Source organism: Bufo gargarizans, chromosome 6 (genome assembly GCF_014858855.1).
Source record: "Bufo gargarizans isolate SCDJY-AF-19 chromosome 6, ASM1485885v1, whole genome shotgun sequence".
NCBI lineage: Eukaryota > Metazoa > Chordata > Amphibia > Anura > Bufonidae > Bufo > Bufo gargarizans.
Genome location: NC_058085.1, coordinates 204,882,437 through 204,904,676, shown reverse-complemented (window position 1 = coordinate 204,904,676; position 22,240 = coordinate 204,882,437). Strand labels below are relative to the sequence as shown.

The following is a 22,240-nucleotide window of genomic DNA, read 5'->3' as shown; positions in this document are numbered from 1 at the left end:
GATCACCCCCCTGTCATTGATCACCCCCCTGTCAGGCTCCGTTCAGACGTCCGTATGATTTTTACGGATCCACGGATACATGGATCGGATCCGCAAAACACATGCGGACGTCTGAATGGAGCCTTACAGGGGGGTGATCAATGTAGGGCTGCAGCTAACTATTATTTGAATAATCGATTAGTTGCCGATTAATTTCTACGATTAATCGGCAAAAACGACAAAATTACAAAACAGAGGTTTATATGATCTTACTTGAAAAAATATGTTCAAAGGCCATATTAAAACAAATTGTGGACGACACTATTATGGGGGATCTGTGGACGGCGCAGTTATGGAGAGGGGGATCTGTGGGTGGCGTAGTTATGAAGAGGGGGATCTGTGGGTGGCGTAGTTATGAAGAGGGGGATCTGTGGGTGGCGTAGTTATGAAGAGGGGGATCTGTGGGTGGCGCAGTTATGGAGAGGGGGATCTGTGGGTGGCGCAGTTATGGAGAGGGGGATCTGTGGGCGGCGCAGTTATGGAGAGGGGGATCTGTGGGTGGCGCAGTTATGGAGAGGGGGATCTGTGGGCGGCGCAGTTATGGAGAGGGGGATCTGTGGGTGGCGCTGTTATGGAGAGGGATCTGTGGGTGGCGCAGTTATGGAGAGGGGGATCTGTGGGTGGCGCTGTTATGGAGAGGGGGATATGTGCACTGTTATGGGCATAACAGTGCACAGATCCCCCTTCCCATAGCAGTGCCATACACAGACCCCCCCTCCTCCCCATAGCAGTGCTATACACAGACCCCCCCTCCCCATAGCAGTGCCATAGACAGATCCTCCCCCCTCCCCATAGCAGTGCTATACACAGACCCCCCTCCCCATAGCAGTGCCATAGACAGATCCTCCCCCCTCCCCATAACAGCCCCGGCCCCGATGCTTATAAGTCGGACTAATCACGTCTGCATCTTTATTTTACCTTTTTACAATGACGCTCCTGTAACAGCCAGGCAGAGCGGACGGCGGCGTAACGTCACTCACTCACGTGACGCACCTGCTCCGCCCACCTCATGAATGAAGGAGGCAGAGCAGGCGTGTCACGTGAGTGAGTGACGTTACGCCGCCGTCCGCTCTGCCTGGCTGTTACAGGAGCGTCATTGTAAAAAGGTAAAATAAAGATGCAGGGACCGCCCGCCCACATAGCAACGAATCGGCGATTATTCGATAACTGGATTCGTCGACAACGAATCCAGTTATCGAATATAATCGATTACATTGATTAATCGTTGCAGCCCTAGATCAATGACAGGCGGGTGATCACCCATATACACTCCCTGATCACCCCCTGTCATTGATCACCCCCCTGTAAGGCTCCATTCCGATGTCCGCATGTGTTTTGCGGATCCGATCCATGTATCCATGGATCCGTAAAAATCATACGGATGTCTGAATGGAGCCTTACAGGGGGGTGATCAATGACAGGGGGGTGATCACCCATATACACTCCCTGATCACCCCCTGTCATTGATCACCCCCCTGTAAGGCTCCATTCAGACGTCCGTATGATTTTTACGGATCCATGGATACATGGATCGGATCCGCAAAACACATGCGGACGTCTGAATGGAGCCTTACAGGGGGGTGATCAATGACAGGCGGGTGATCACCCATATACACTCCCTGATCACCCCCTGTCATTGATCATCCCCCTGTCATTAATCACCCCCCTGTAAGGCTCCATTCAGACGTCCGCATGTGTTTTGCGGATCCGATCCATGGATCCGTAAAAATCATACGGACGTCTGAATGGAGCCTTACAGGGGGGGTGATCAATGACAGGGGGGTGATCACCCTGATCACCCCCCTGTAAGGCTCCATTCAGACGTCCGCATGTGTTTTGCGGATCCGATCCATGGATCCGTAAAAATCATACGGACGTCTGAATGGAGCCTTACAGGGGGGGTGATCGGGGAGTCTATATGGGTGATCATCCCCCTGTCATTGATCACCCCCCCTGTCATTGATCACCCCCCCCCCCCCCCCCCCCGTAAGGCTCCATTCAGACATTTTTTTTGCCCCAAGTTAGCGGAAATATATATATTTTTTTGTTTGTAAGAAAAAACTAAGTCTCATATTCCACTAACTTGTGTCAAAAAATAAAATCTCACATGAACTCACCATACCCCTCACGGATTCCAAATGCGTAAACATTTTTAGACATTTATATTCCAGACTTCTTCTCACGCTTTAGGGCCCCTAAAAAGCCAGGGCAGTATAAATACCCCACATGTGACCCCATTTTGGAAAGAAGACACCGCAAGGTATTCCGTGAGGGGCATATTGAGTCCATGAAAGATTGAAATTTTTGTCCTAAGTTAGCGGAAAGTGAGACTTTGTGAGAAAAAAACCAAAAAAAAAATCAATTTCCGCTAACTTATGCAAAAAATAAATAAAAAATTCTATGAACTCGCCATGCCCCCATTGAATACCTTGGGGTGTCTTCTTTTCAAAGTGGGGTCACATGTGGGGTATTTATACTGCCCTGGCTTTTTAGGGGCCCGAAAGCGTGAGAAGAAGTCTGGGATCCAAATGTCTATAAATGCCCTCCTAAAAGGAATTTGGGCACCTTTGCGCATCTAGGCTGCAAAAAAGTGTCACACATGTGGTATCGCCGTACTCAGGAGAAGTTGGGGAATGTGTTTTGGGGTGTCATTTTACATATACCCATGCTGGGTGAGAAAAATATCTTGGTCAAATGCCAACTTTGTATAAAAAAATGGGAAAAGTTGTCTTTTGCCAAGATATTTCTCTCACCCAGCATGGGTATATGTAAAATGACACCCCAAAACACATTCTCCAACTTCTCCTGAGTGTGGCGATACCAGATGTGTGACACTTTTTTGCAGCCAAGGTGGGCAAAGGGACCATATTCCAAAGTGCACCTTTCGGATTTCGCAGGCCATTTTTTACAGATTTTGATTGCAAAGTACTTCTCACACATATACTGCCCTGGCAATGTAGGGGCCCATAACTACCCCACAAGTGACCCCATTTTGGAAAGAAGACACCCCAAGGTATTCCGTGAGGGGCCTGGCGAGTTCCTAGAATTTTTTATTTTTTGTCGCTAGTTAGTGGAATATGAGACTTTGTAAGAAAAAAAAAAAATTAAAATAAAAATCATCATTTTCCGCTAACTTGTGACAAAAAATAAAAAGTTCTATGAACTCACTATGCCCATCAGCGAATACCTTAGGGTGTCTACTTTCCGAAATGGGGTCATTTGTGGGGTTTTTCTACTGTCTGGGCATTGTAGAACCTCAGGAAACATGACAGGTTCTCAGAAAGTCAGAGCTGCTTCAAAAATCGAAAATTCGCATTTTTGTACCATAGTGTGTAAACGCTATAACTTTTACCCAAACCATTTTTTTTTGCCCAAACATTTTTTTTTATCAAGGACATGTAGAACAATAAATTTAGCGAAAAATTTATATATGGATGTCGTTTTTTTTGCAACATTTTACAGCTGAAAGTGAAAAATTTCATTTTTTTGCAAAAAAATCGTTACATTTCGATTAATAACAAAAAAAGTAAAAATGTCAGCAGCAATGAAATACCACCAAATGAAAGCTCCATTAGTGAGAAGAAAAGGAGGTAAAATTCATTTGGGTGGTAAGTTGCATGACCGAGCGATAAACGGTGAAAGGAGTGTAGTGCCGAAGTGTAAAAAGTGCTCTGGTCATGAAGGGGGTTTTAGCTAGCGGGGCTGAAGTGGTTAAAGGGGCAGGTCGCTCCTTCTGTCTGTGCGGCGCCGACGACGAAGGGGCGTTTTTTAATTTGAAACTTTTATTTTTATGAAAACGCTTAATGCATCAGCTTTTACACCCAATCAGCCCGCCATGCATGTACAGCAGAATGCATTCTGGCAATGCATCCCCAGCTGTACATGCATGGCGTTATGCATTAGGGGGTTAAAGATTTGTACTTATGAAACTGGCTGACCTGTAGCATGTACTCTTGGCAACAGAAAGAATCTGTGTTGGTCCCATGTTCATATGCCCCTGCATTGCTGAGTAAGCTAAAGTTTTAATATAAGCAAATGAGCCTCTGAGGGGCAATGGAGGCATTGACATTGAGCAGAGCCCACAGGTCAGCCAGTTTCATAGGTCCAAATCTGCAGACAGCTGCCCTTTAAAGTGTTAGAAGGTTAAGGGGTTAAATACCAGTCAATGGTTCAGTACAAAAATCCTGAGTACTTTTGCCTTTTTGTCCAAGTGATTTGTGTGGGTCTCAGTACCTGGGCTTTATCTGTAACATGTCAGTAGGTTCAGTTTAAAGTGGACCTGTCACCTCAAAATGAAGTGTAATAAATTGTTTTGTGGGAAAATATTCATGTAATTAATACATTTAAACCTCTGCTCTTTCTATACTTAAAGGTGTTGTCATCTTAGACAATGATAATATATTGATAGGATATGCCACCAATGTCAGATAAGTGCAGGTCCCACCTCTCCAGACCACCCCCTGAAGGTGAAGGAGAGCATCCTGCGCATGTGCTCGCCGTTCACTTCTATGGGAGATCTGCAAATAGCCAAGTGAGCACCCTCAGCTATTTTTTAGAAGTCCCACAGAAGGGAATGTAGAGTGCGCTGCACATGCATGGCCGCCTCTCCAGTCACCTCTAAGGGACTGCTGGAAATAGCCGAGCCAGCACTTGGCTATTTTCATAACTCTTATAAAAGTGAATGGAGGGTGGCAGCGTTTTCACTGTGTGGTCTTCTTCACTTTCGGGAGCCCATTCGGGAGATTGGTGTGTGTCCCACCTCTGGGACTTGCATCTATCTGACATTGGTAGCATAGCCTACCCTTTTAAGTCTGCCCCTGTGTACAGCTATAAATCACTGAAGAGACCTCACCTATGTACAGGTTGGTTCACAAATGGCAGAGAGATGAATGTATAAATAACGTGTTTTACTGAATCTTTTCCTATAAAACAATATTTCAGTCTGCTCAGCTCTTCCTGCTCTGTAACGTGCTGGCTGCAGAGTAAACAGCATTTTATGGTGACAGGGTTTCTTTAAGATGATCGCAGCAGATGGCACAATCGTTATATTAAAATATACAGTGTATTAATAGTTGACGGTAGTGCTTTTATATTACACTTAATGAGGTGAAATGTGTGCTTGCCTTTATCAGTTGCTTAATATCAGATGGAGAAATTGAATAATATGTGGCAAAACTTGTCTCACAAATGCTGACTGTCTGCAGTCCAGCAGAGCGTGAACTACAGTGTCTTCTGAAATTTCAGTCACATGGCTCCAATGTCAAGTGATCCAAACAGCTCAAGACCGCAACCTTGTCTGCTGAAAAAGATGTACATTAGTGTGTATCAGTGACCACAATACTGCATCCACACTGTACACTATTGTATATAGTATATAATAGCCTGCGAAAGCAAGCAAGAATGTCTTCATTCACTGACCGCAAATCATAAGCAATTCTGAGCAATTGAAACATAAAATATACTAGAAAGTTGTAATACATTATATTTATTTTACTCAAATAATGAAATATATATATATATATATATATATATATATATAACACAGAAAAAACTGCGGCACTCCTTGAAGTAGAAAAATGTGCAATTTATTCACACATGTCAGCAGAGACAACGTTTCGGTTCTCTCCCAGAACCTTTTTCAAGTCAAGTGATATATATATATCTAGACTTCTGTTTTACAGTTTACATTTTTTCAGTTGCCTACCTTCCTGATTTCTTGAATCCTCCCAAATTACAGGGCCTATACGTTCTGGTACCTAATATGCAAGTTGGCGGTCTCTGGCATTCTATTCCCAAGTGGAAGTGTTTTTCACTGCCCTGATGCTGTCCAGTCAGACTGGATTGCAGTGTAATCTTGCCAGACCTCTTATCTCACAAGCCTATACTGTATTCTCTCCGCAGCCCACTGTTAAGGCTCATTCAGATGACCCTATGTGTTTTGCAGTCCACAAATTGCAGATACCAGCCGTGTGCATTTTGCGGAATGGAACGGCCAGCCATATGATAGAAATGCCCAATCTTGTCCGTGGCTGCAAATATGTGGGTCCCGGCCACGTGCACTTGAATAAGTCTGCAATCCGGAAGGTCCAGTGTGGAACTCTAATGAAGCACAACGGAGTGCTTCCATGGGGTTTTTGTCCGTGCCTCTGCAGTAGTGCATGCACTACTTTTTTGCGGAGCGGAGGGACCACGGACCCATTCAATTGATCCATCTGCAGAATCTGCACGGATGTTGTCCGTGCTTCGGGTACCGCAAATTGCGGACTCGAATGCACGTAACGGCCGTGTGCATAAGCCCTAACTGGAAGAAGGGGGTGTGCATGTAGAACAATGACTCCACATTCTGTATAGTAACATTTAAAAAATAGAAATACCGCATGCCATACTTAGTAGTATAACATTTGTCACATAAGTCATACAAAGTGATGTTTACTTTAGTAAAAATAAGAGATCTGTTTTTAACCCCTTCAAGACCAGTTTTCACCTTCCTGACCAGTCCTATTTTTGCAAATTAGATTTTGAGATGGTTTTTGTCGTAAAACATTGTGAGTGTTAAATTAGTTATGTTTTACCTTGATGTATTTTTTTTATTTTTATTCTTTATATGAATTTCTCAGCTTTTTAGGCCAAACACACACAAGCGAGCTCAATGCGAGAAAATTGCATGTGTCAGTGTGAGGTCCCGCTCTGAATTCCGCACCTCTGGCAGGATCGCACATTATAATGCAATAGATTATAATACAATTTAGGGGTGCACCGAAATTCCGGCGGCCGAAAATGGGCCTAATCCATTTCGGCCGATATTGGTACATATCGGCAGAAAATAGCGGGGAGGCCGGTGCGTTCACATTCAATATAGCCACATCCTACTCACAGGGCTGTTATATTAATGCTGGCCGGCCGGGCAGACGAGCGGCAGCGTCACGACTGACGTCATGTGCCCGGCCTACTTTCTGAATGATGGAGGCGGCGCAGGCATGTGACGTCAGTCGTGACGCTGCTGCTCGTCTGCCCGGCCGGCCAGCATTAAGATAACAGCCCTGTGAGTGGGATGTGGCTATATTGAATGTTCTACTGCAGAGGGGGGGATCTGTGGATGGCACTGTTATGGGGTGGGTGGGGGTCTGTGAATGGCACTGTTATGGGGTGGGTTGGGGTCTGTGGATGGCACTGTTATAAATATCATTAAAAAAAAGTATTTTAAAAGTATTTGGGCAAAAAGGCAGTTTCGGTTTTCGGTCAAGGGCATCCTGAATTTTCGGTTTCGGACCAGAATTTTCATTTCGGTGCACCCCTAAATACAATACATTACAGGTATCTCAGGCTCATGCACACGAATGTATGTTTTGTCCGTTCTGTGTTTTTTGTGGCCCGTATGCGGAACCATTAATTTCAGTACATTCTTTCCGGACCGGAAAATACATGCGGTGCCTGAGCCCTAATGTTGTTAAGCCCTGTGAGAGCTATAACGAGCACTTTAATTCAACTTTAATTCAACAGGTGGGTCATAGAATTTAGAATGCTTTAGGCCAATTTTTTTTTTTTTCATTTTCACAAAATGTAACAGGAGAAAAAGCACCCCACAGTTTTTTTTTTTTACACCCATTTTCTTCTGAATATGGCAACAACCTCTTTGAAGTCATAAACCTCTGTATGTGCATACTGCAGGGCTGAGAATTGAAGAAGCGCTATGCTTGTAATCAGTGGAGGTCACGGTATCGGACCCCCACAGATCAAGTACTAATGCAAATCTCGGAAAACCCCTTTAACTTTATTTTGCTGGTCAGTAAAGTTACAGAGCTACACATATTATAAATGTTTTGTCAAGTCTTGCTCCTTTTACACAATAAAAGCTTTTTTGAAGAAAAAAGTTTGTGTCGCCATTTTCTGACAGCCGTATTTTATTTTCCTGGCAATTTGTCTTGTGTGAGGACTTATTTTCCATTTTCCGTCCACCATGACAGCCACAAGGACATTGACCCCTGACCTATGTACGGACAGGAACACAGAGAGAGTGTTTAAATTACCCCTCCCACCCACTCCCTTATTGTTTCCTATCCCTACTTGGGGCAACACAGAGAGAGGCCAACCGTGCTGGGAGGTGAAGATTTAACTTTACTTATTTTTATTTCAGAGAACCCCAGAGGTATCGAACCTCTTCCCTTTATGGGTTTGAGTATGGGGTCTATTCTTTGCTTCTATTCCATTTGATCCTCCCACGGCATGAGGCTAAGGCTGGACATATGGTAAAAGCAGGGTACCCGCTCCGGCTAGTCTGGAGCCGGTTTACCCCCAGAAACTGCCATATCATCTACCTTTAAGAGGAGGAAACGGCAGCCAGTTAAGCGGCACATCAGACGAACGCCTGACACTTGCGGTGTGTGCAGGCATCTACGCATGTTCCCATGAACCACATGGACCGGCATGACGCTACGTGGATACGGAGGGGGTAGCGAGCGGAGCCTAGGAGCTTGTTCCAGGAAGCGGAAGCGCCGGCCTATCGTTTGGCATGTGCATAAAACGCCGACCAGGCAGCATGAAGGATGACATGCCTTCCGACATAGGAGCCACCTCCATTGAGGATGTCAATGCCTGAGACCCCCATCACAATGGAGACTACAGAGTCCACTTGCCTACCCTCCATTAGTTCCCCTTGAGAGGAAAAAATGTTATTCTGTGTTTTTTTTTTTTTTTATATTTTGTGTCTGCTGATACCTGGTTGCTCTTTGTTCTCTCTTGTTAGGGAGCTAAGGAGACAAAAGTTAAAACGAAGTCTTTGAAATGTGCAGTCTGTAATAAGACTCCCAGAAAATTACAAGAATAAACTGTAGAGCTCTTCCATTTCTGAAATGCAAAAAAAAAGGAGCAATCGTCTATCTCATCTGATGTAAAAACCCTGATCCAAGAAGAGATAACATCATCTCTGGCTTCCTTACGAGCGACCAATCTGTGATCCCTCCTAAAAAAAAAAAAAAAAAAAAGACTTTTGGTTTCTTCCTCCTCCGATCCTAAGGAGCTGGACAAAGAAGCTTCATCTTCCAGACCCTTGGAGGATGAATATGTATTCTCTGAAGGAGAAATTGTAGATGAAGGGAGAAAATATTACTTTTCCTCTGACATGAAGGAAATGTTAAGAGGTTAGTTCTACAATGGGTATTGAGAACATACCTAAAATCGCGTTCAGTACAGGATGAATTGTTTGGAGGTTTAAGATAAAAAAAAAAGTCGATGGTTTTTCCTATACATGAAAATGTGCGGGCATGATCCTTGATGAAGTTAGAACCAGAAAAGAGGTTTTTGATGCGTCAGAATACAAGATTTTTAGCAGCACCCCTAATATATTTAGGTGGCGAAGGTGATTAACCCCTTAAGGACCTCCGCCGTATAAGTATGGTGGAAGTCCGGTCCCTAAACATGGCGCCCGCTCGCATGTGTAGCGGGCGCCATAGCTGCTGGGTTTCTGCTATTTTAAAAAGGAAGACCTGCAGCACATGTAAGGCTGATTGCATACATCTTACCCTTCAGATGCTGTAATCAAATGTGACCACTGCATTTTTGCAGTCCGGAAGCGGAAGTCGCCCGCTTCCGCTCTGGTAACAGCGTCCCCCGACTGAGATTGGGGAACCTGTTATATTGCTGAAATAGCCCGAAGCCTGAAGCAGGCTTCAAGTCTATTTCAGGAATATAACAATACAGGCCACTAGGTGGCAGCATTGTATTGTTATATTGCAAATGAAGTTTTCAATGATGGCTATATAGCCATCAATAAACACAATGGGCAATCTAATGATTGCTAGTTATTGTCACCCAAGGTGACTTAAAAAAAAGTTTTTAAAAAATATAAAAACAAAACATAAGTTCAAATCACCCCCCTTTCCTTAAAATAAAACTATTTAACCAATAAAAATAACATCATGGGCATCACCGTGCGTGAAAATGCTCATATATAACCATATTAATGGCATACGGCAAATGGTGCAATTTTTTTGTCACTTTAACTACCCAATAATTTTTTTTTATAAAAAGTATTCAAAAGTGGCACACAGTTCAAATTGGTATCACTGAAAAGAACAGATCGTCCCACAAAAAATGAGCCCTCACACAGTCCCGTACACATAACTAAAAAAAAGTTATAAGGGGCAGAATATGGTTATAAATGTATTTTTTATTTTTTTCCTCAAAGGTTTGAAAAAAAAAAAAAACTATTAAAACACAAGAAAAATTATACAAGTGTGGTATCGTTGTAACCGTACTGACCTGGAGAATGAAGATAACAGGTCATTTTTACCGTGTACAGTGTAAAAAAAAATATTATCAGAATTGTGGTTTTTTTCCCAATTCTACTCCATTTGGATTTTTTTTTTTCTGCTTCCTACAACTTGTTAAATGACCTGATCCATTAATGGGGATCAAAGGGATTAAAACTTAACATTTAATGGTAATAAATTAGAAAAAATGGCACAAAAAAGGATACACAGAAATAATATAGACAAGCCCGAATGGGCCAAACACAATTGCACGAATGAGCACCAGTGTCAATAATAGAACGTTCTCACCCGGGTGGTTGATGGACGGACCGATCTGTGTAGATGGAACCTGGGTGGTGATGTCACAGGCAAGGAGTCCGGTTCAAGACGGGTGCTGGTTACTGGAGCGCGTGCATTAAGGATGGTACCAAAGGTGCTGGACGGTAGGCAGAGTCGGGAATGATTAGTCCCTATTGTGTCCCTGGTGGGGGGGGGGAAGGGGGCTAGTCGACCCTACCTACACGGAGTGCTTGCTCCGCAAGGAGCGACCCCGTCCGGATACCTAACCCTGGTACGGGCCGGTGTCCCTAATAAGCCCTAACAATGTCCCGACGTGTCACGTTTCCGTTTAGACAAACTCATCAGGGGACGTCAAAAATACAGGGTAACAGGCACTTTATGCCTGAAAAATGAACAATGCTGGTGGCTAGACCTGAAACAGAGACTAGCCGCAGATGTGGGAGCTAAATCAGTAAAACAGAAAGATAGCTGTTCAATACTGCAGAAAGGTCCAGTGGGGCCTATTCAGACTCCGGGTACAGTGGCCAGGCCAGTGGGACCGGACCACAAAAAATCCTACAAACAGGACCGCGGGTGCTGGCTAACCAGTGGGCTGTCCAGGCACATAAACAGGAACGCCAAAAAGCGTGGTGCGGTCACTGTGGGGCCCAAGTCAAGGGGTATGAGATCAGGGGCTGTCGGCACTGTTTACCTGAAGAGTGCCGTTCAAATGAGGAAGGCCACAGCGCGCCCCTTAGCAAGGCACGCCCCCCCCGGATGTCACATGGAGACCGGGAAGGCTAAGTCCTGTGAGCAGCAGTCCTGCGTGTGTTGGAACGCAGCGTCGGGCAGCGCGTGCGTTCCACAATGCCGCCACAGCGGCCGCACCGAGGGAACTCTGCGCAGGACCGGGGGCGGAGACACGTGGAACGCAGACGTCAGCCGCCGGCGCTGCGAAAACACGCAGGAGAGCAGGAGGGGCTGAGGTGAATAAACCTGGGGGCGGGTCTGGCTTCCTAGCAACTGGACGCCGCGCAGGGATGCACGGTGAACCAGTGGCTACAATGCGAGACCAGCGTGTCAGCGGTCTCAAGGGAAGGGAAAGAAAGATGCTCTCAACATCAGAGCTTCTTTGGGAGGGAAGACATAGGCAATAAAGCCCAGCTGCCGTAACAGGGGGCCGGCAGAGAGGTCAGGAGGCATAGAGGACAAGAATTATAGTGACTATATATAATCAATCAAAATAGATGAAATGATGCAGAGGGGCTGAACGTTAGGACAAAAATGATGTGATCAAATGGTCACAAAAAACAGCTAAAATTAAGCTGTTCATTGAGCCCCAATGGTGTCATGGATTTGAGATAGTATATCCAGCGGAGTTCACGCTGAAGAATCAGCCGGTCCCAATCTCCTCCACGGCGCGGCGGGAGGACCCGGTCAATGCCCATAAAAGACACATGGGCAGTGCCGTTGTGATGGGTACGAATGTGGTTGGCTATTGGCGTGTCCTTGCTCTTTGATATATCATTGAGGTGTTCACCCACCCGCCTGCGAAACTCTCGGATGGTCTTGCCAACATATTCCTTGTCGCATTCGCAGGCGAGGCGGTAAATCACCCCCCGGGTCTTACAGTTGATGAAATGGTTAATAGTGTAGACCTTACCGGTGTTGTTACTGCGGAAGGTCCTACCTGTTTGCAGATGGCTGCATGCAGTGCACCCACTACATCTGTAACAGCCTTTGATATTTGACTGCAACCAGGCGGCACCCGGGGGTACAGGCGGTATGAATTCGCTTGAGACCAACCTATCGCGGAGGTTACGACCCCTGCGATAGGTGATATTAGGATGAGGTCTGGATCCATCATGAGGACACCCCAATTTTGGCATAGGATATTGCGAATTTCCGGTGCTGCACGATCAAAAGTGCTGATCAGGCGGATAAGATTTCCCGTCTGTTCCTGGTGGGGTTTAGGAATTAAGAGATCTGTGCGGTCTGCCTGCAGTGCTGCTCCGAAGGCCAATCGCAATACCCTATCGGGGTATCCTCTCTGAAGGAATCTCAGACGCAGATCCGCAGCCTGATGAATAAATTCCTTTTTGGAAGAGCAGTTTCTCCTGAGGCAGAGGTACTGGCCTTTTGGGATGCCTTTCTTAAGCGGGAGCGGGTGACTGCTTTCCCACCTAAGCAAGTTGTTAGTTGAGCTGGGCTTCCTATAGACAGTCGTGGTCAGTTCTCCCTCCGCTGTTTTGGAGATAAGGACGTCCAAAAATGGTAACTGGGCGATGTTGTTCTCGCTGGTGAAGCGAAGGCCTATATTGTTGATATTAAGCGCCTTCACCAGGGAGCAGAAAGATACCTCATCACTGTTCCAGATGATGAAAATGTCGTCAATGTATCGCTCCCACAGGATCCAAAAGTGCGGACCCGGTGTCCGTAAACACCAGGGTCTCTTCCCACCAGCCCAGGAACAAATTGGCATACGATGGGGCACATGGGCTCCCCATCGCGGTGCCCCTGAGCTGGTGGTAAATCCTGCCGCTGAAAGAGAACACGTTGTGAGTAAGCGTGAACTCCAACAGACGGAGGATGAACAGACTGTGGGCGCGATACTGACGACCTCGACTGCTCAAAAAATGTTCAAAGGCCTTAAGGCCTAGTAAATGTGGAATGCTGGAGTAGAGGGCCTCCACGTCTATACTGGCCAATAAACTATTCACCTCGGTATAAATGCCCTCCAACCGCTTCAGAAGATCTGTCGTGTCACGAGTGTAAGATGGAAGAGTAGTCACAAACGGAGCCAGAATTTTATCCACGTAAATCCCTGCATTTTGGCAGAGGTTGTCCACCCCTGAGACTATGGGTCGTCCCTTGAGTGGATTGACCCCCTTATGTAATTTAGGGAGGCAATAGAACGTTGCCATGCGGGGGCTCGGGGGAAACAGAAACTTGAATTCTTCATCAGAGATGAGGTTTGCCAGCTTGGCCTCCTCTAGAATAGATTTGAGTTCAGATCTGAATTCATTAGATGGATCTCGAGGTAGCACCTCGTAAGTGGAGGGATTGTTCAGTAAAGACTCACACGTTGCTCTATATTGACCCTGGTCCATGACCACCGTGTTGCCCCATTTGTCCGAGGGTTTGATTACGATGGACCGATCACTCTCAAGATCGGAAATCACGGTGGCCTAGGCCTGGTCAACATTAGAGCAATGTGGAGGCCTAATTTCTTCGACCTGGTGTGAGACCAGGTCCAGGAATACATCAATGCAAGATGGATCAGCAGATACTGGTGGCATTTTATTATTTTTCATTTTAAGGTCGGTAAAGGGACCCCGTCCGTCGTGTTGTGGTGGCCCCTTATCAAGGTCAAAGAGCAAGCGCACGTCTGACAGAATTTCACTCGGGATGCCCAGTTCACGACACTGTCTCCTCTCTTGTAATTTAAAAAATTTATGCCAGCGTAACTTGCGAACGAATAAATTAAGATCCTTGATAGTGTCAAATCTATTGAAACTAGGGGTAGGGACAAAGGAGAGGCCCAGTTGGAGGACCTGTGTCTCGAGGGTGCTGAGTGGACGGGAAGACAGATTAACAACCTGGGGGCCTAGGGGTTTGGAGGGGGTGGTTGGACTCGGTTGCGTAGTGGGTATTGTGAGAGTGGCGGGTTGGATTGCCCTTGGTTGGGGGTACCCCCTAAAAAACGGCGGTCCCTTCCACGTGAGTTTCCTCGTCTACGGCTCCCTCCCCGTGGGGATTGTCTATTACCTTTTGGTAGACTGTCCGAGTCTGAATAGTCAGTTTCTGTAGAAGAGAGGTCAATCTGTGCAACACCAGTCTCACCTCTGTGAGCTATGGAGGAGTAGATTCTGTTCTCCTTGAAGTCTGCCAGATCTCGCACAAACTGGCGGTGCTTCCGTTCCTTGAGATGATACTGATATTTATCAAGGTAATTTTGGAGTTGCTTCTCCTTAGTCGGAAACTCCGCCTCGTGTGCAAAGGTCTGGGCAGCTTCTATGCTCACAGTTAGTTTTTTTTATTTAAAGTTTCAAGTTTGTTTTTCTCTTCAGCTAGTAGGAGACGCATCAACCGCAGAGAGCTATTAGTGGCTTCCTGCTCCCACTTACTAAGGAAGCCTGGGCTCCTGAATCTGGCCGCAGGCAGCAGCGAGATGCGGAGTCCACGAGGGACGATATTATGTTTTAGATAGCTCTCTAGGCTCTGCGTCTCCCACCAGGAGAGAATCTGGTCTCTGTAAACATCCGTTAATTCCTTAAAGGCGGCATTAAAGGAGGGGATGTATTTTTTCTGTGAAAATTCCTTGTCCGAGAACACCTCCTGAGCCTCCACCAGCCAACTGTACGCACTGAAGCCAGTTGCCAGAAAACCGGCCATGCTCTGGAGATAATGATAATCTACAAAAAGTGCACAGGTCAAGCTTAGAGTCTTGACCAAAAATCCCAAATTGAATGAGTTAAATGACCTGATCCATTAATGGGGATCAAAGGGATTAAAACTTAACATTTAATGGTAATAAATTAGAAAAAATGGCACAAAAAAGGATACACAGAAATAATATAGACAAGCCTGAATGGGCCAAACACAATTGCACGAATGAGCACCAGTGTCAATAATAGAACGTTCTCACCCGGGTGGTTGATGGACGGACCGATCTGTGTAGATGGAACCTGGGTGGTGATGTCACAGGCAAGGAGTCCGGTTCAAGACGGGTGCTGGTTACTGGAGCGCGTGCATTAAGGATGGTACCAAAGGTGCTGGACGGTAGGCAGAGTCAGGAATGATTAGTCCCTATTGTGTCCCTGGTGGGGGGGGGGAAGGGGGCTAGTCGACCCTACCTACCTATACGGAGTGCTTGCTCCGCAAGGAGCGACCCCGTCCGGATACCTAACCCTGGTACGGGCTGGTGTCCCTAATAAGCCCTAACAATGTCCCGACGTGTCACGTTTCCGTTTAGACAAACTCATCAGGGGACGTCAAAAATACAGGGTAACAGGCACTTTATGCCTGAAAAACGAACAATGCTGGTGGCTAGACCTGAAACAGAGACTAGCCGCAGGTAGGGTCGACTAGCCCCCTTCCCCCCCCCCACCAGGGACACAATAGGGACTAATCATTCCCGACTCTGCCTACCGTCCAGCACCTTTGGTACCATCCTTAATGCACGCGCTCCAGTAACCAGCACCCGTCTTGAACCGGACTCCTTGCCTGTGACATCACCACCCAGGTTCCATCTACACAGATCGGTCCGTCCATCAACCACCCGGGTGAGAACGTTCTATTATTGACACTGGTGCTCATTCGTTCAATTGTGTTTGGCCCATTCGGGCTTGTCTATATTATTTCTGTGTATCCTTTTTTGTGCCATTTTTTCTAATTTATTACCATTAAATGTTAAGTTTTAATCCCCATTAATGGATCAGGTCATTTAACTCATTCAATTTGGGATTTTTGGTCAAGACTCTAAGCCTGACTTTCTCACATTCTATACATAATGACCTTTGGAACCTTAAATTAGAGCTGAGGGATTCATTTTGACATGTCTACCAATTAAGCACAGACATTTAGGCACCATTTGAATGTTTCTCATACTCCTAAATTTATGTTATAGATAATAGTATAATGGACATTATACTCTCACAGATATCTGTGCCTCCTCTGCTATACCAACGGGTGATTGATGGTTAGGTAAAATAACACATCTTTACAGATACTCATTAACAAAGTCCAAACTGTTTATCATATTATAGGAATATATGCGTTCCTATTGAGAAATATATATGATAACAAATACATAAACGTCTATAAGCATACGTAACAATATAAAACAATACATATGTCTTATTGATTTTCTTATACAAAACTAAGGTTGGTTATAAACGTATATAGATATAACAGATTTTCTGCTTCATTAATAAATACCAAACTGTAGATGTAATTAGCACCAACTGCGTCCAGAGAATATCTTTAATCTCTAGCCTCTTTTCAGACTGGTACAGCCATGAGAAGAAATCTTATCTCGGCCATCATGATCCTCTCTCGGCCATCTTTAAAATACATACGTATAACAATGTGGCCTCTTATAGGTCTAATCAAATCCACTATAATTGGCATATTTTTATCTAATTTTATATACCTATGAAAATGCACAGCAAGCTCTGTTGGGACATTTGTTAATTTGCTATTTTTTTTTTATTTTTTTTATTTCTATGCAGTGTCCCTCGAATTCCTTGGGCCTTTGCAATGACTGAGATGTGTGGCATGGTTCTTTGTTATATCTGGTTGCTCGTATTACTTCTCCACAAACACAGGTAATAACTGGTGAATGGTTAGTGATTTTATCTGAAGGGCTCTAGAAAGTGCCATAGTCATGCTGTGAAAGTTACCATTGTGAGCTGCATTCTGCATATGGTATAGGAAAGTTCCTGGGGCATATGCAGAACTTTGTATACCATCTAGTAAACATTTGTATAGAATGATTGCCTTTTGGTGATGTTTGGCACTGTGTACCTATACAGTGGGAAACATTGCAGCCTTAAATCAGAAGTTAAATGGTTGTCTGAGTTATGAAAAAAAAAAATATATAGCACTGTAATTCTGGGCAGCAATATATAACTAAGCTAAGCAAATTTTAGGCAAAAAAATGTATTTCCTCATTTTTTCTGGTTCTCTTCTGTCCCTTTGTATACCTTCTATAAAACCAATCTGTGAGGTTTTCCTCATAAATATTTGTGCTCCTCCCTCTGCTCTGCAAAGGGAATGAATAAGTCTGCCCTGAGTGACATGTCGTCTGACTGCCGGGATACTGAGCAGCATGTTGTATGTGTAGGACTACAAGTCCCAGCTGTACAGTGACACTGCTGATACACACAGGATCTTCCTCCTACCTGTTATTGTGCAATGCTCTGCAGAACTCCTCCAGTCTGTCAGCTCCTGTGCCTAGCATTTGTATCCTCACTGCCTAAAGCTACTCTGTAAAGCCTTCAGCCCTGAGTCTGTGCTGCTGAAGGGGTTAAAGTTTTTCCATTACGCCCCATGACAGCACCTGTGAGAGATCCTCCCCCTTCCAGCCAGGAAACAGTAACTTCCCAGATCTTTAAATGGGGTTCACCACACTCCATCCTCAGTTTCTTCCTGTTTCCTGTCCTTAGTACAGGGGGATGGATCTTTCCCGGATCATTTAGGAGGCTGCAGGGCTTCTAGGGTTTTTATGCCATACCTATTAGAAGTTCCTGACGGTGTAAGTCTCCATTAGGAGCCGCTGTTAAAGTCTGGTACGTTGCGGTCCTCTTTTCCTTTATGCCCTGGGGGGATGCTTGGCGGCCACCTTGTATCTTCATACTTGCGGCCTGGCGAAGTTCCGGAGGCTGCAGGAGGGCGTCCTCTCCCTAGCTCGTCGTTCTCATGCAGGTCCTTGTGATGTGTGCGTTCCACACGTAGCAGGGAAGGGGAGGGTACAAAAACATAGCGGGCCGTGTGCGGCCCATGAAAATAGGACGCCGGACAGCCAAGGTGGAAGAAGAGGTGGATACAGCCGGGGGTAGTGGACAGCAAGACTCCTTCCAGTCCCCTTCCAGTGTATCAGCATCATGCAGGAGGAAGGGGATACTCAGCAGTGCATAGAGAAGTAGGAGCAGCACACAGAAACCGGCTTGGTACTCCTGAGAGGGGTTGTACCCCACAGTCTCTCTTTGGGGAGATTATCTCTTTATAATATTCTCAAGGAATTGTGTGGGTTATGTGTTGATACAGGTTAAGGAGCCCCCCATGAAGGCTATGCAAATTGGTAGAGGAAGAATCCCCATATTTGTTCCAGAATATCCAGAATCTGGTCAGGATGGAAGTCTGTTCCTCTGTGGAACAATTTAAAAAATCGCTTCCGGGTTCTTCCAGGCAGAAGGAAGCTCAAGAAAGAGAATTAGTCAGAGGAAGAGGCACTGGTAGAAAGCTCATATTTCTCTTCTGAGGACCTTACGGGAAGGCCCTTGTTTAAAGTGGAAGACACAGAGAGCTTCTTTTAAAAGCAGTGAGGGCAACCAAGGAGATAGAGGATGAAAAGAGTTAGGCCTCTTTCACACGGGCGTCATGTTTTTTGCCCGGATAAGAGGCGGGTGCGTTGCGGGAAAATGCGCGATTTTTCCGCGCGAGTGCAAAACATTGTCATGCGTTTTGCACTCGCGTGAGAAAAATCGCGCATATTTGGTACCCAGACCCGAACTTCTAAACAGAAGTTCGGGCTTGATGTTCTGAAGATTGTATTATTTTCCCTTATAACATGGTTATAAGGGAAAATAATAGCATTCTGAATACAGAATGCATAGTATAATAGTGCTGGAGGGGTTAAAAATAATAAAAAAGTTAACTCACCTTCTCCTCTTGTTCGTGTAGATGCCGGTCTGTTCTTTAGCTGTGGGCTGAATGACCTGAGGTGACGTCAGATCACATGCTCCAATCACATGGTCCATCACCACAGGTCCTTCAGCCCACAGCTAAAGAACAGACCGGCATCTACACGAACAAGAGGAGAAGGTGAGTTAACTTTTTTTATTATTTTTAACCCCTCCAGCACTATTATACTAAGCATTCTGTATTCAGAATGCTATTATTTTCCCTTATAACCATGTTATAAGGGAAAATAATACAGTGAATAGACTGTCGCCTAGAACCCATGCGTGAAAATCGCACCGCATCCGCACTTGCTTGCGGATGCATGCGATTTTCACGCAACCCCATTCATTTCTATAGGGCCTGCGTTACGTGAAAAACGCACAAAGAGGAGCATGCTGCGATTTTCACGCAACGCACAAGTGATGCGTGAAAATCACCGCTCGTGTGCACAGTCCCATAGAAATGAATGGGTCAGGATTCAGTGCGGGTGCAGTGCGTTCACCGCACGCATCGCACCCGCACGGAAAACTCGCCCGTGTGAAAGGGGCCTTAAAGTCCAGACAGGAAATAATGTTTGACAGCCTGAAACCAAGGAAGGCCAGAGTATTCCCGGTCCAAGATTGCATTAAGGAGGGAATGGAACAAGCCGGATAAAAAGTTTTTTGTCCCCAGATCTGTTAAAAGAAAGTACCCCTTTAATGATGAAGATGTCGCAGAGTGGCTGGAGGTCCCAAAAGTAGATCCTCCAGTGGCAAAAATTAATAAAAGGTCAGCACTCCCATTTGAATATATGGGCTCCCTTAAGGATCCAATGGATAAGAGGGCAGACGCTTATCTAAGAAAAATTTAGGAGGCATCTACATCTTCCTTTAAACCAAATATTGCTACAACTTCAGTCGCTAGGTCACTCAAAATCTGGTTAGGAGAGTTAGTCGCACATTGCTAACCGAACCCTGAGGGAGCAACTCATTGAAGCAATCCCGACAATGACAAAAGCGATATATTTTATTTCGGATGCATCGGCTGATGCTCTAAGGTTATCCGCCAGAGCAGCCGCATTATCAAAAGTTAGAAAGGTGATGTTGCTTCCAAATCAAAGTTGTGTGCCATTCCTTGCCAAGGAATTTTTTTATTTGGCCCAGTACTGGATGAGATATTAGATAAAGCATCCGATAAGAAAAAGGCATTTCTAATAACTAGTTTTCTAAAACGGAGAAGACCATATCGTCTGAGACAAAAAGAACGAGGATAGGTTTCAAAAGAAAGGCAGTGACTGGAGGAGAGATAAATCAAAGGCCTTTTATTCAAGTCCAAACCCCAGTCCTCCAACGCTCCTCAACAATGACGCCAGGGCTCAGGTGGGGCTCGGCTGTCTTCTTATTTTCAAGCCTGGCAAAGTATAACATCAAGTACATGGGTAAAGGATATTATAAAAGTAGGCTGTCGGCTGGAATTCAAAAGAATCCCACCAAAAAGTCTACAAATGACGGCATTAAATCAGCACTCTCCAAAACAAACTGCTTTATTAGGCGAAATAAGAAGCCTCATGGACAAATCCGTTCTAGTCCCAGTTCCAACAGAAGAAATAGTAGAGGGTTTTTATTCCACGCTCTTTTTTTAGTCCCCAAACCGAATGGGTCCTATCGGACTATAATAAATCTAAAGGATCAGAATTTTTAGGAGTGTTAGGAGATGCGTGTGTAAATACCTAGGCGCGACAAAAGAATGGAGAAAAGCCCCTCAATAATTTGTTCAATTCCAGGGCCTCAGAAAAGGTCAAAAAGTTACTAGCGGTACGATTGCTAGATAGATAATGAGAACTAGAAGTCTAGCCTACTCTTCTGCAGATCTTGAGGTTCCTTCAGGGTTCTCTGCCCACTCTCCCAGGGCTATAGCAGCTTCCTGGGCAGAAAAAGGCAGTGCAACATTTGACCAGATTTCTAGATCGGCTACGTGGAGCTCTCCAAGCACGTTTTATAGACATTATAGATTAGATCTATATTCTGCTCAGGACTTAGCTTTTGGGAGAAAAGTGCAGGCAGTAATCCCACTCTAATGTTTTCTAGTCTCTCACGGGTGCTGTCATGGGGCGTAATGGAAATACATTTATTACTCTTACCGTTAATCTGTTTTCCATGAGCCCATGACAGCACCTACTTTATCCCACCCTATATAAAAATAAAATGTATATACAGTCCTGATCAAAAGTTTAAGACCACTTGAAAAATGGCAAAAAAATCATACTTTACATGGCTGGATCTTAACAAGGTTCCAAATAGAGCTTCAACATGAAGGTTCCAAATAGAGCTTGAACATACATGCAACAAGAAGAAATGGGAGTGAGACACAAAAACATTTTTTGAGCATTCAATTTAATAAAAACAAAGAAGAAACTGAAACGGGCTGTTTTTCAGCTGATCAAAAGTTTAGGACCACACCTCCCAAAAAAAACGAACCCAGAGGAATGCTCCCTGCAACATCTGGACATAGCCAGCGGCCGTTTGACGCCCCTGCACTTCCTGAAGCTCCATTATTCCACTGAAGGAAAAAGCACCCCAGACCACTGTGGCGAGTAGAAAACCTCTCAGGTGGGATCTGCTTGTCATGCCGGTAACGTTGGAAACCATCAGGACCATCAAGGTTAAATTGTTTCTCATCAGAGAATACAACTTTCTTCCACCTTTTGAATGTCCCATGTTTGGTGCTCTCTTGCAAAGTCCAAAAGAGCAGTTCTGTGGCGTTCAAGAAGACAAGGTCTTTGAAGATGTTTTTTGTTTTTGAAGCCCTTCAGTCTCAGATGCTGTCTAATGGTTATGGGGCTGCAGTCAGCACCAGTAAGGGCCTTAATTTGAGTCGAGGATCGTCCAGTGTCTTGACGGACAGCCAATTGGATCCTCCGGCTCAGTGCTGATGAAATTTTTTTGGGGGCTTCCATTTGACTTTTTTGTTCCATAACCCTCAGGAGACTGCGTCCCACCTCAGCAGCGATGGCGAGCTGTGAGAGACCCTGCTTATGCAGTTCAACAACCTGACCACGTTCAAAAAGGGAGAGTTTTTTTGCCTTTACCATCGCAACGTGTGACTACTGACAGAAAATGACAATGAATCCTCATCTTTGCACAGATTTGGCCTTTTAAAGGCATGTGGTACTAAAATTTGGATCAGCTGAAAACCAATCTGTTTCAGTTTAATCGTTATTTTCTATTAATTGAATGCTCAAAAAATGTTTTGTCTCACTCTCATTTCTTGTTGCATGTTGAAGCTCTACT

The 22,240-nt window shown here is 45.0% G+C and overlaps 1 protein-coding gene across 2 annotated transcripts in view; it reads left to right on the top strand.

Moving 5' to 3' along the window:
- SAMD8 (sterile alpha motif domain containing 8) overlaps positions 1-22,240 on the top strand; it is a 147,479-nt gene that overhangs the window by 65,886 nt on the left and 59,353 nt on the right. For both annotated transcript variants that reach the window (XM_044297609.1, XM_044297608.1), the window contains one exon: positions 16,799-16,894. In XM_044297609.1, the coding sequence (XP_044153544.1) occupies positions 16,799-16,894 (96 nt within the window). The remainder of the gene's footprint in view (positions 1-16,798; positions 16,895-22,240) is intronic.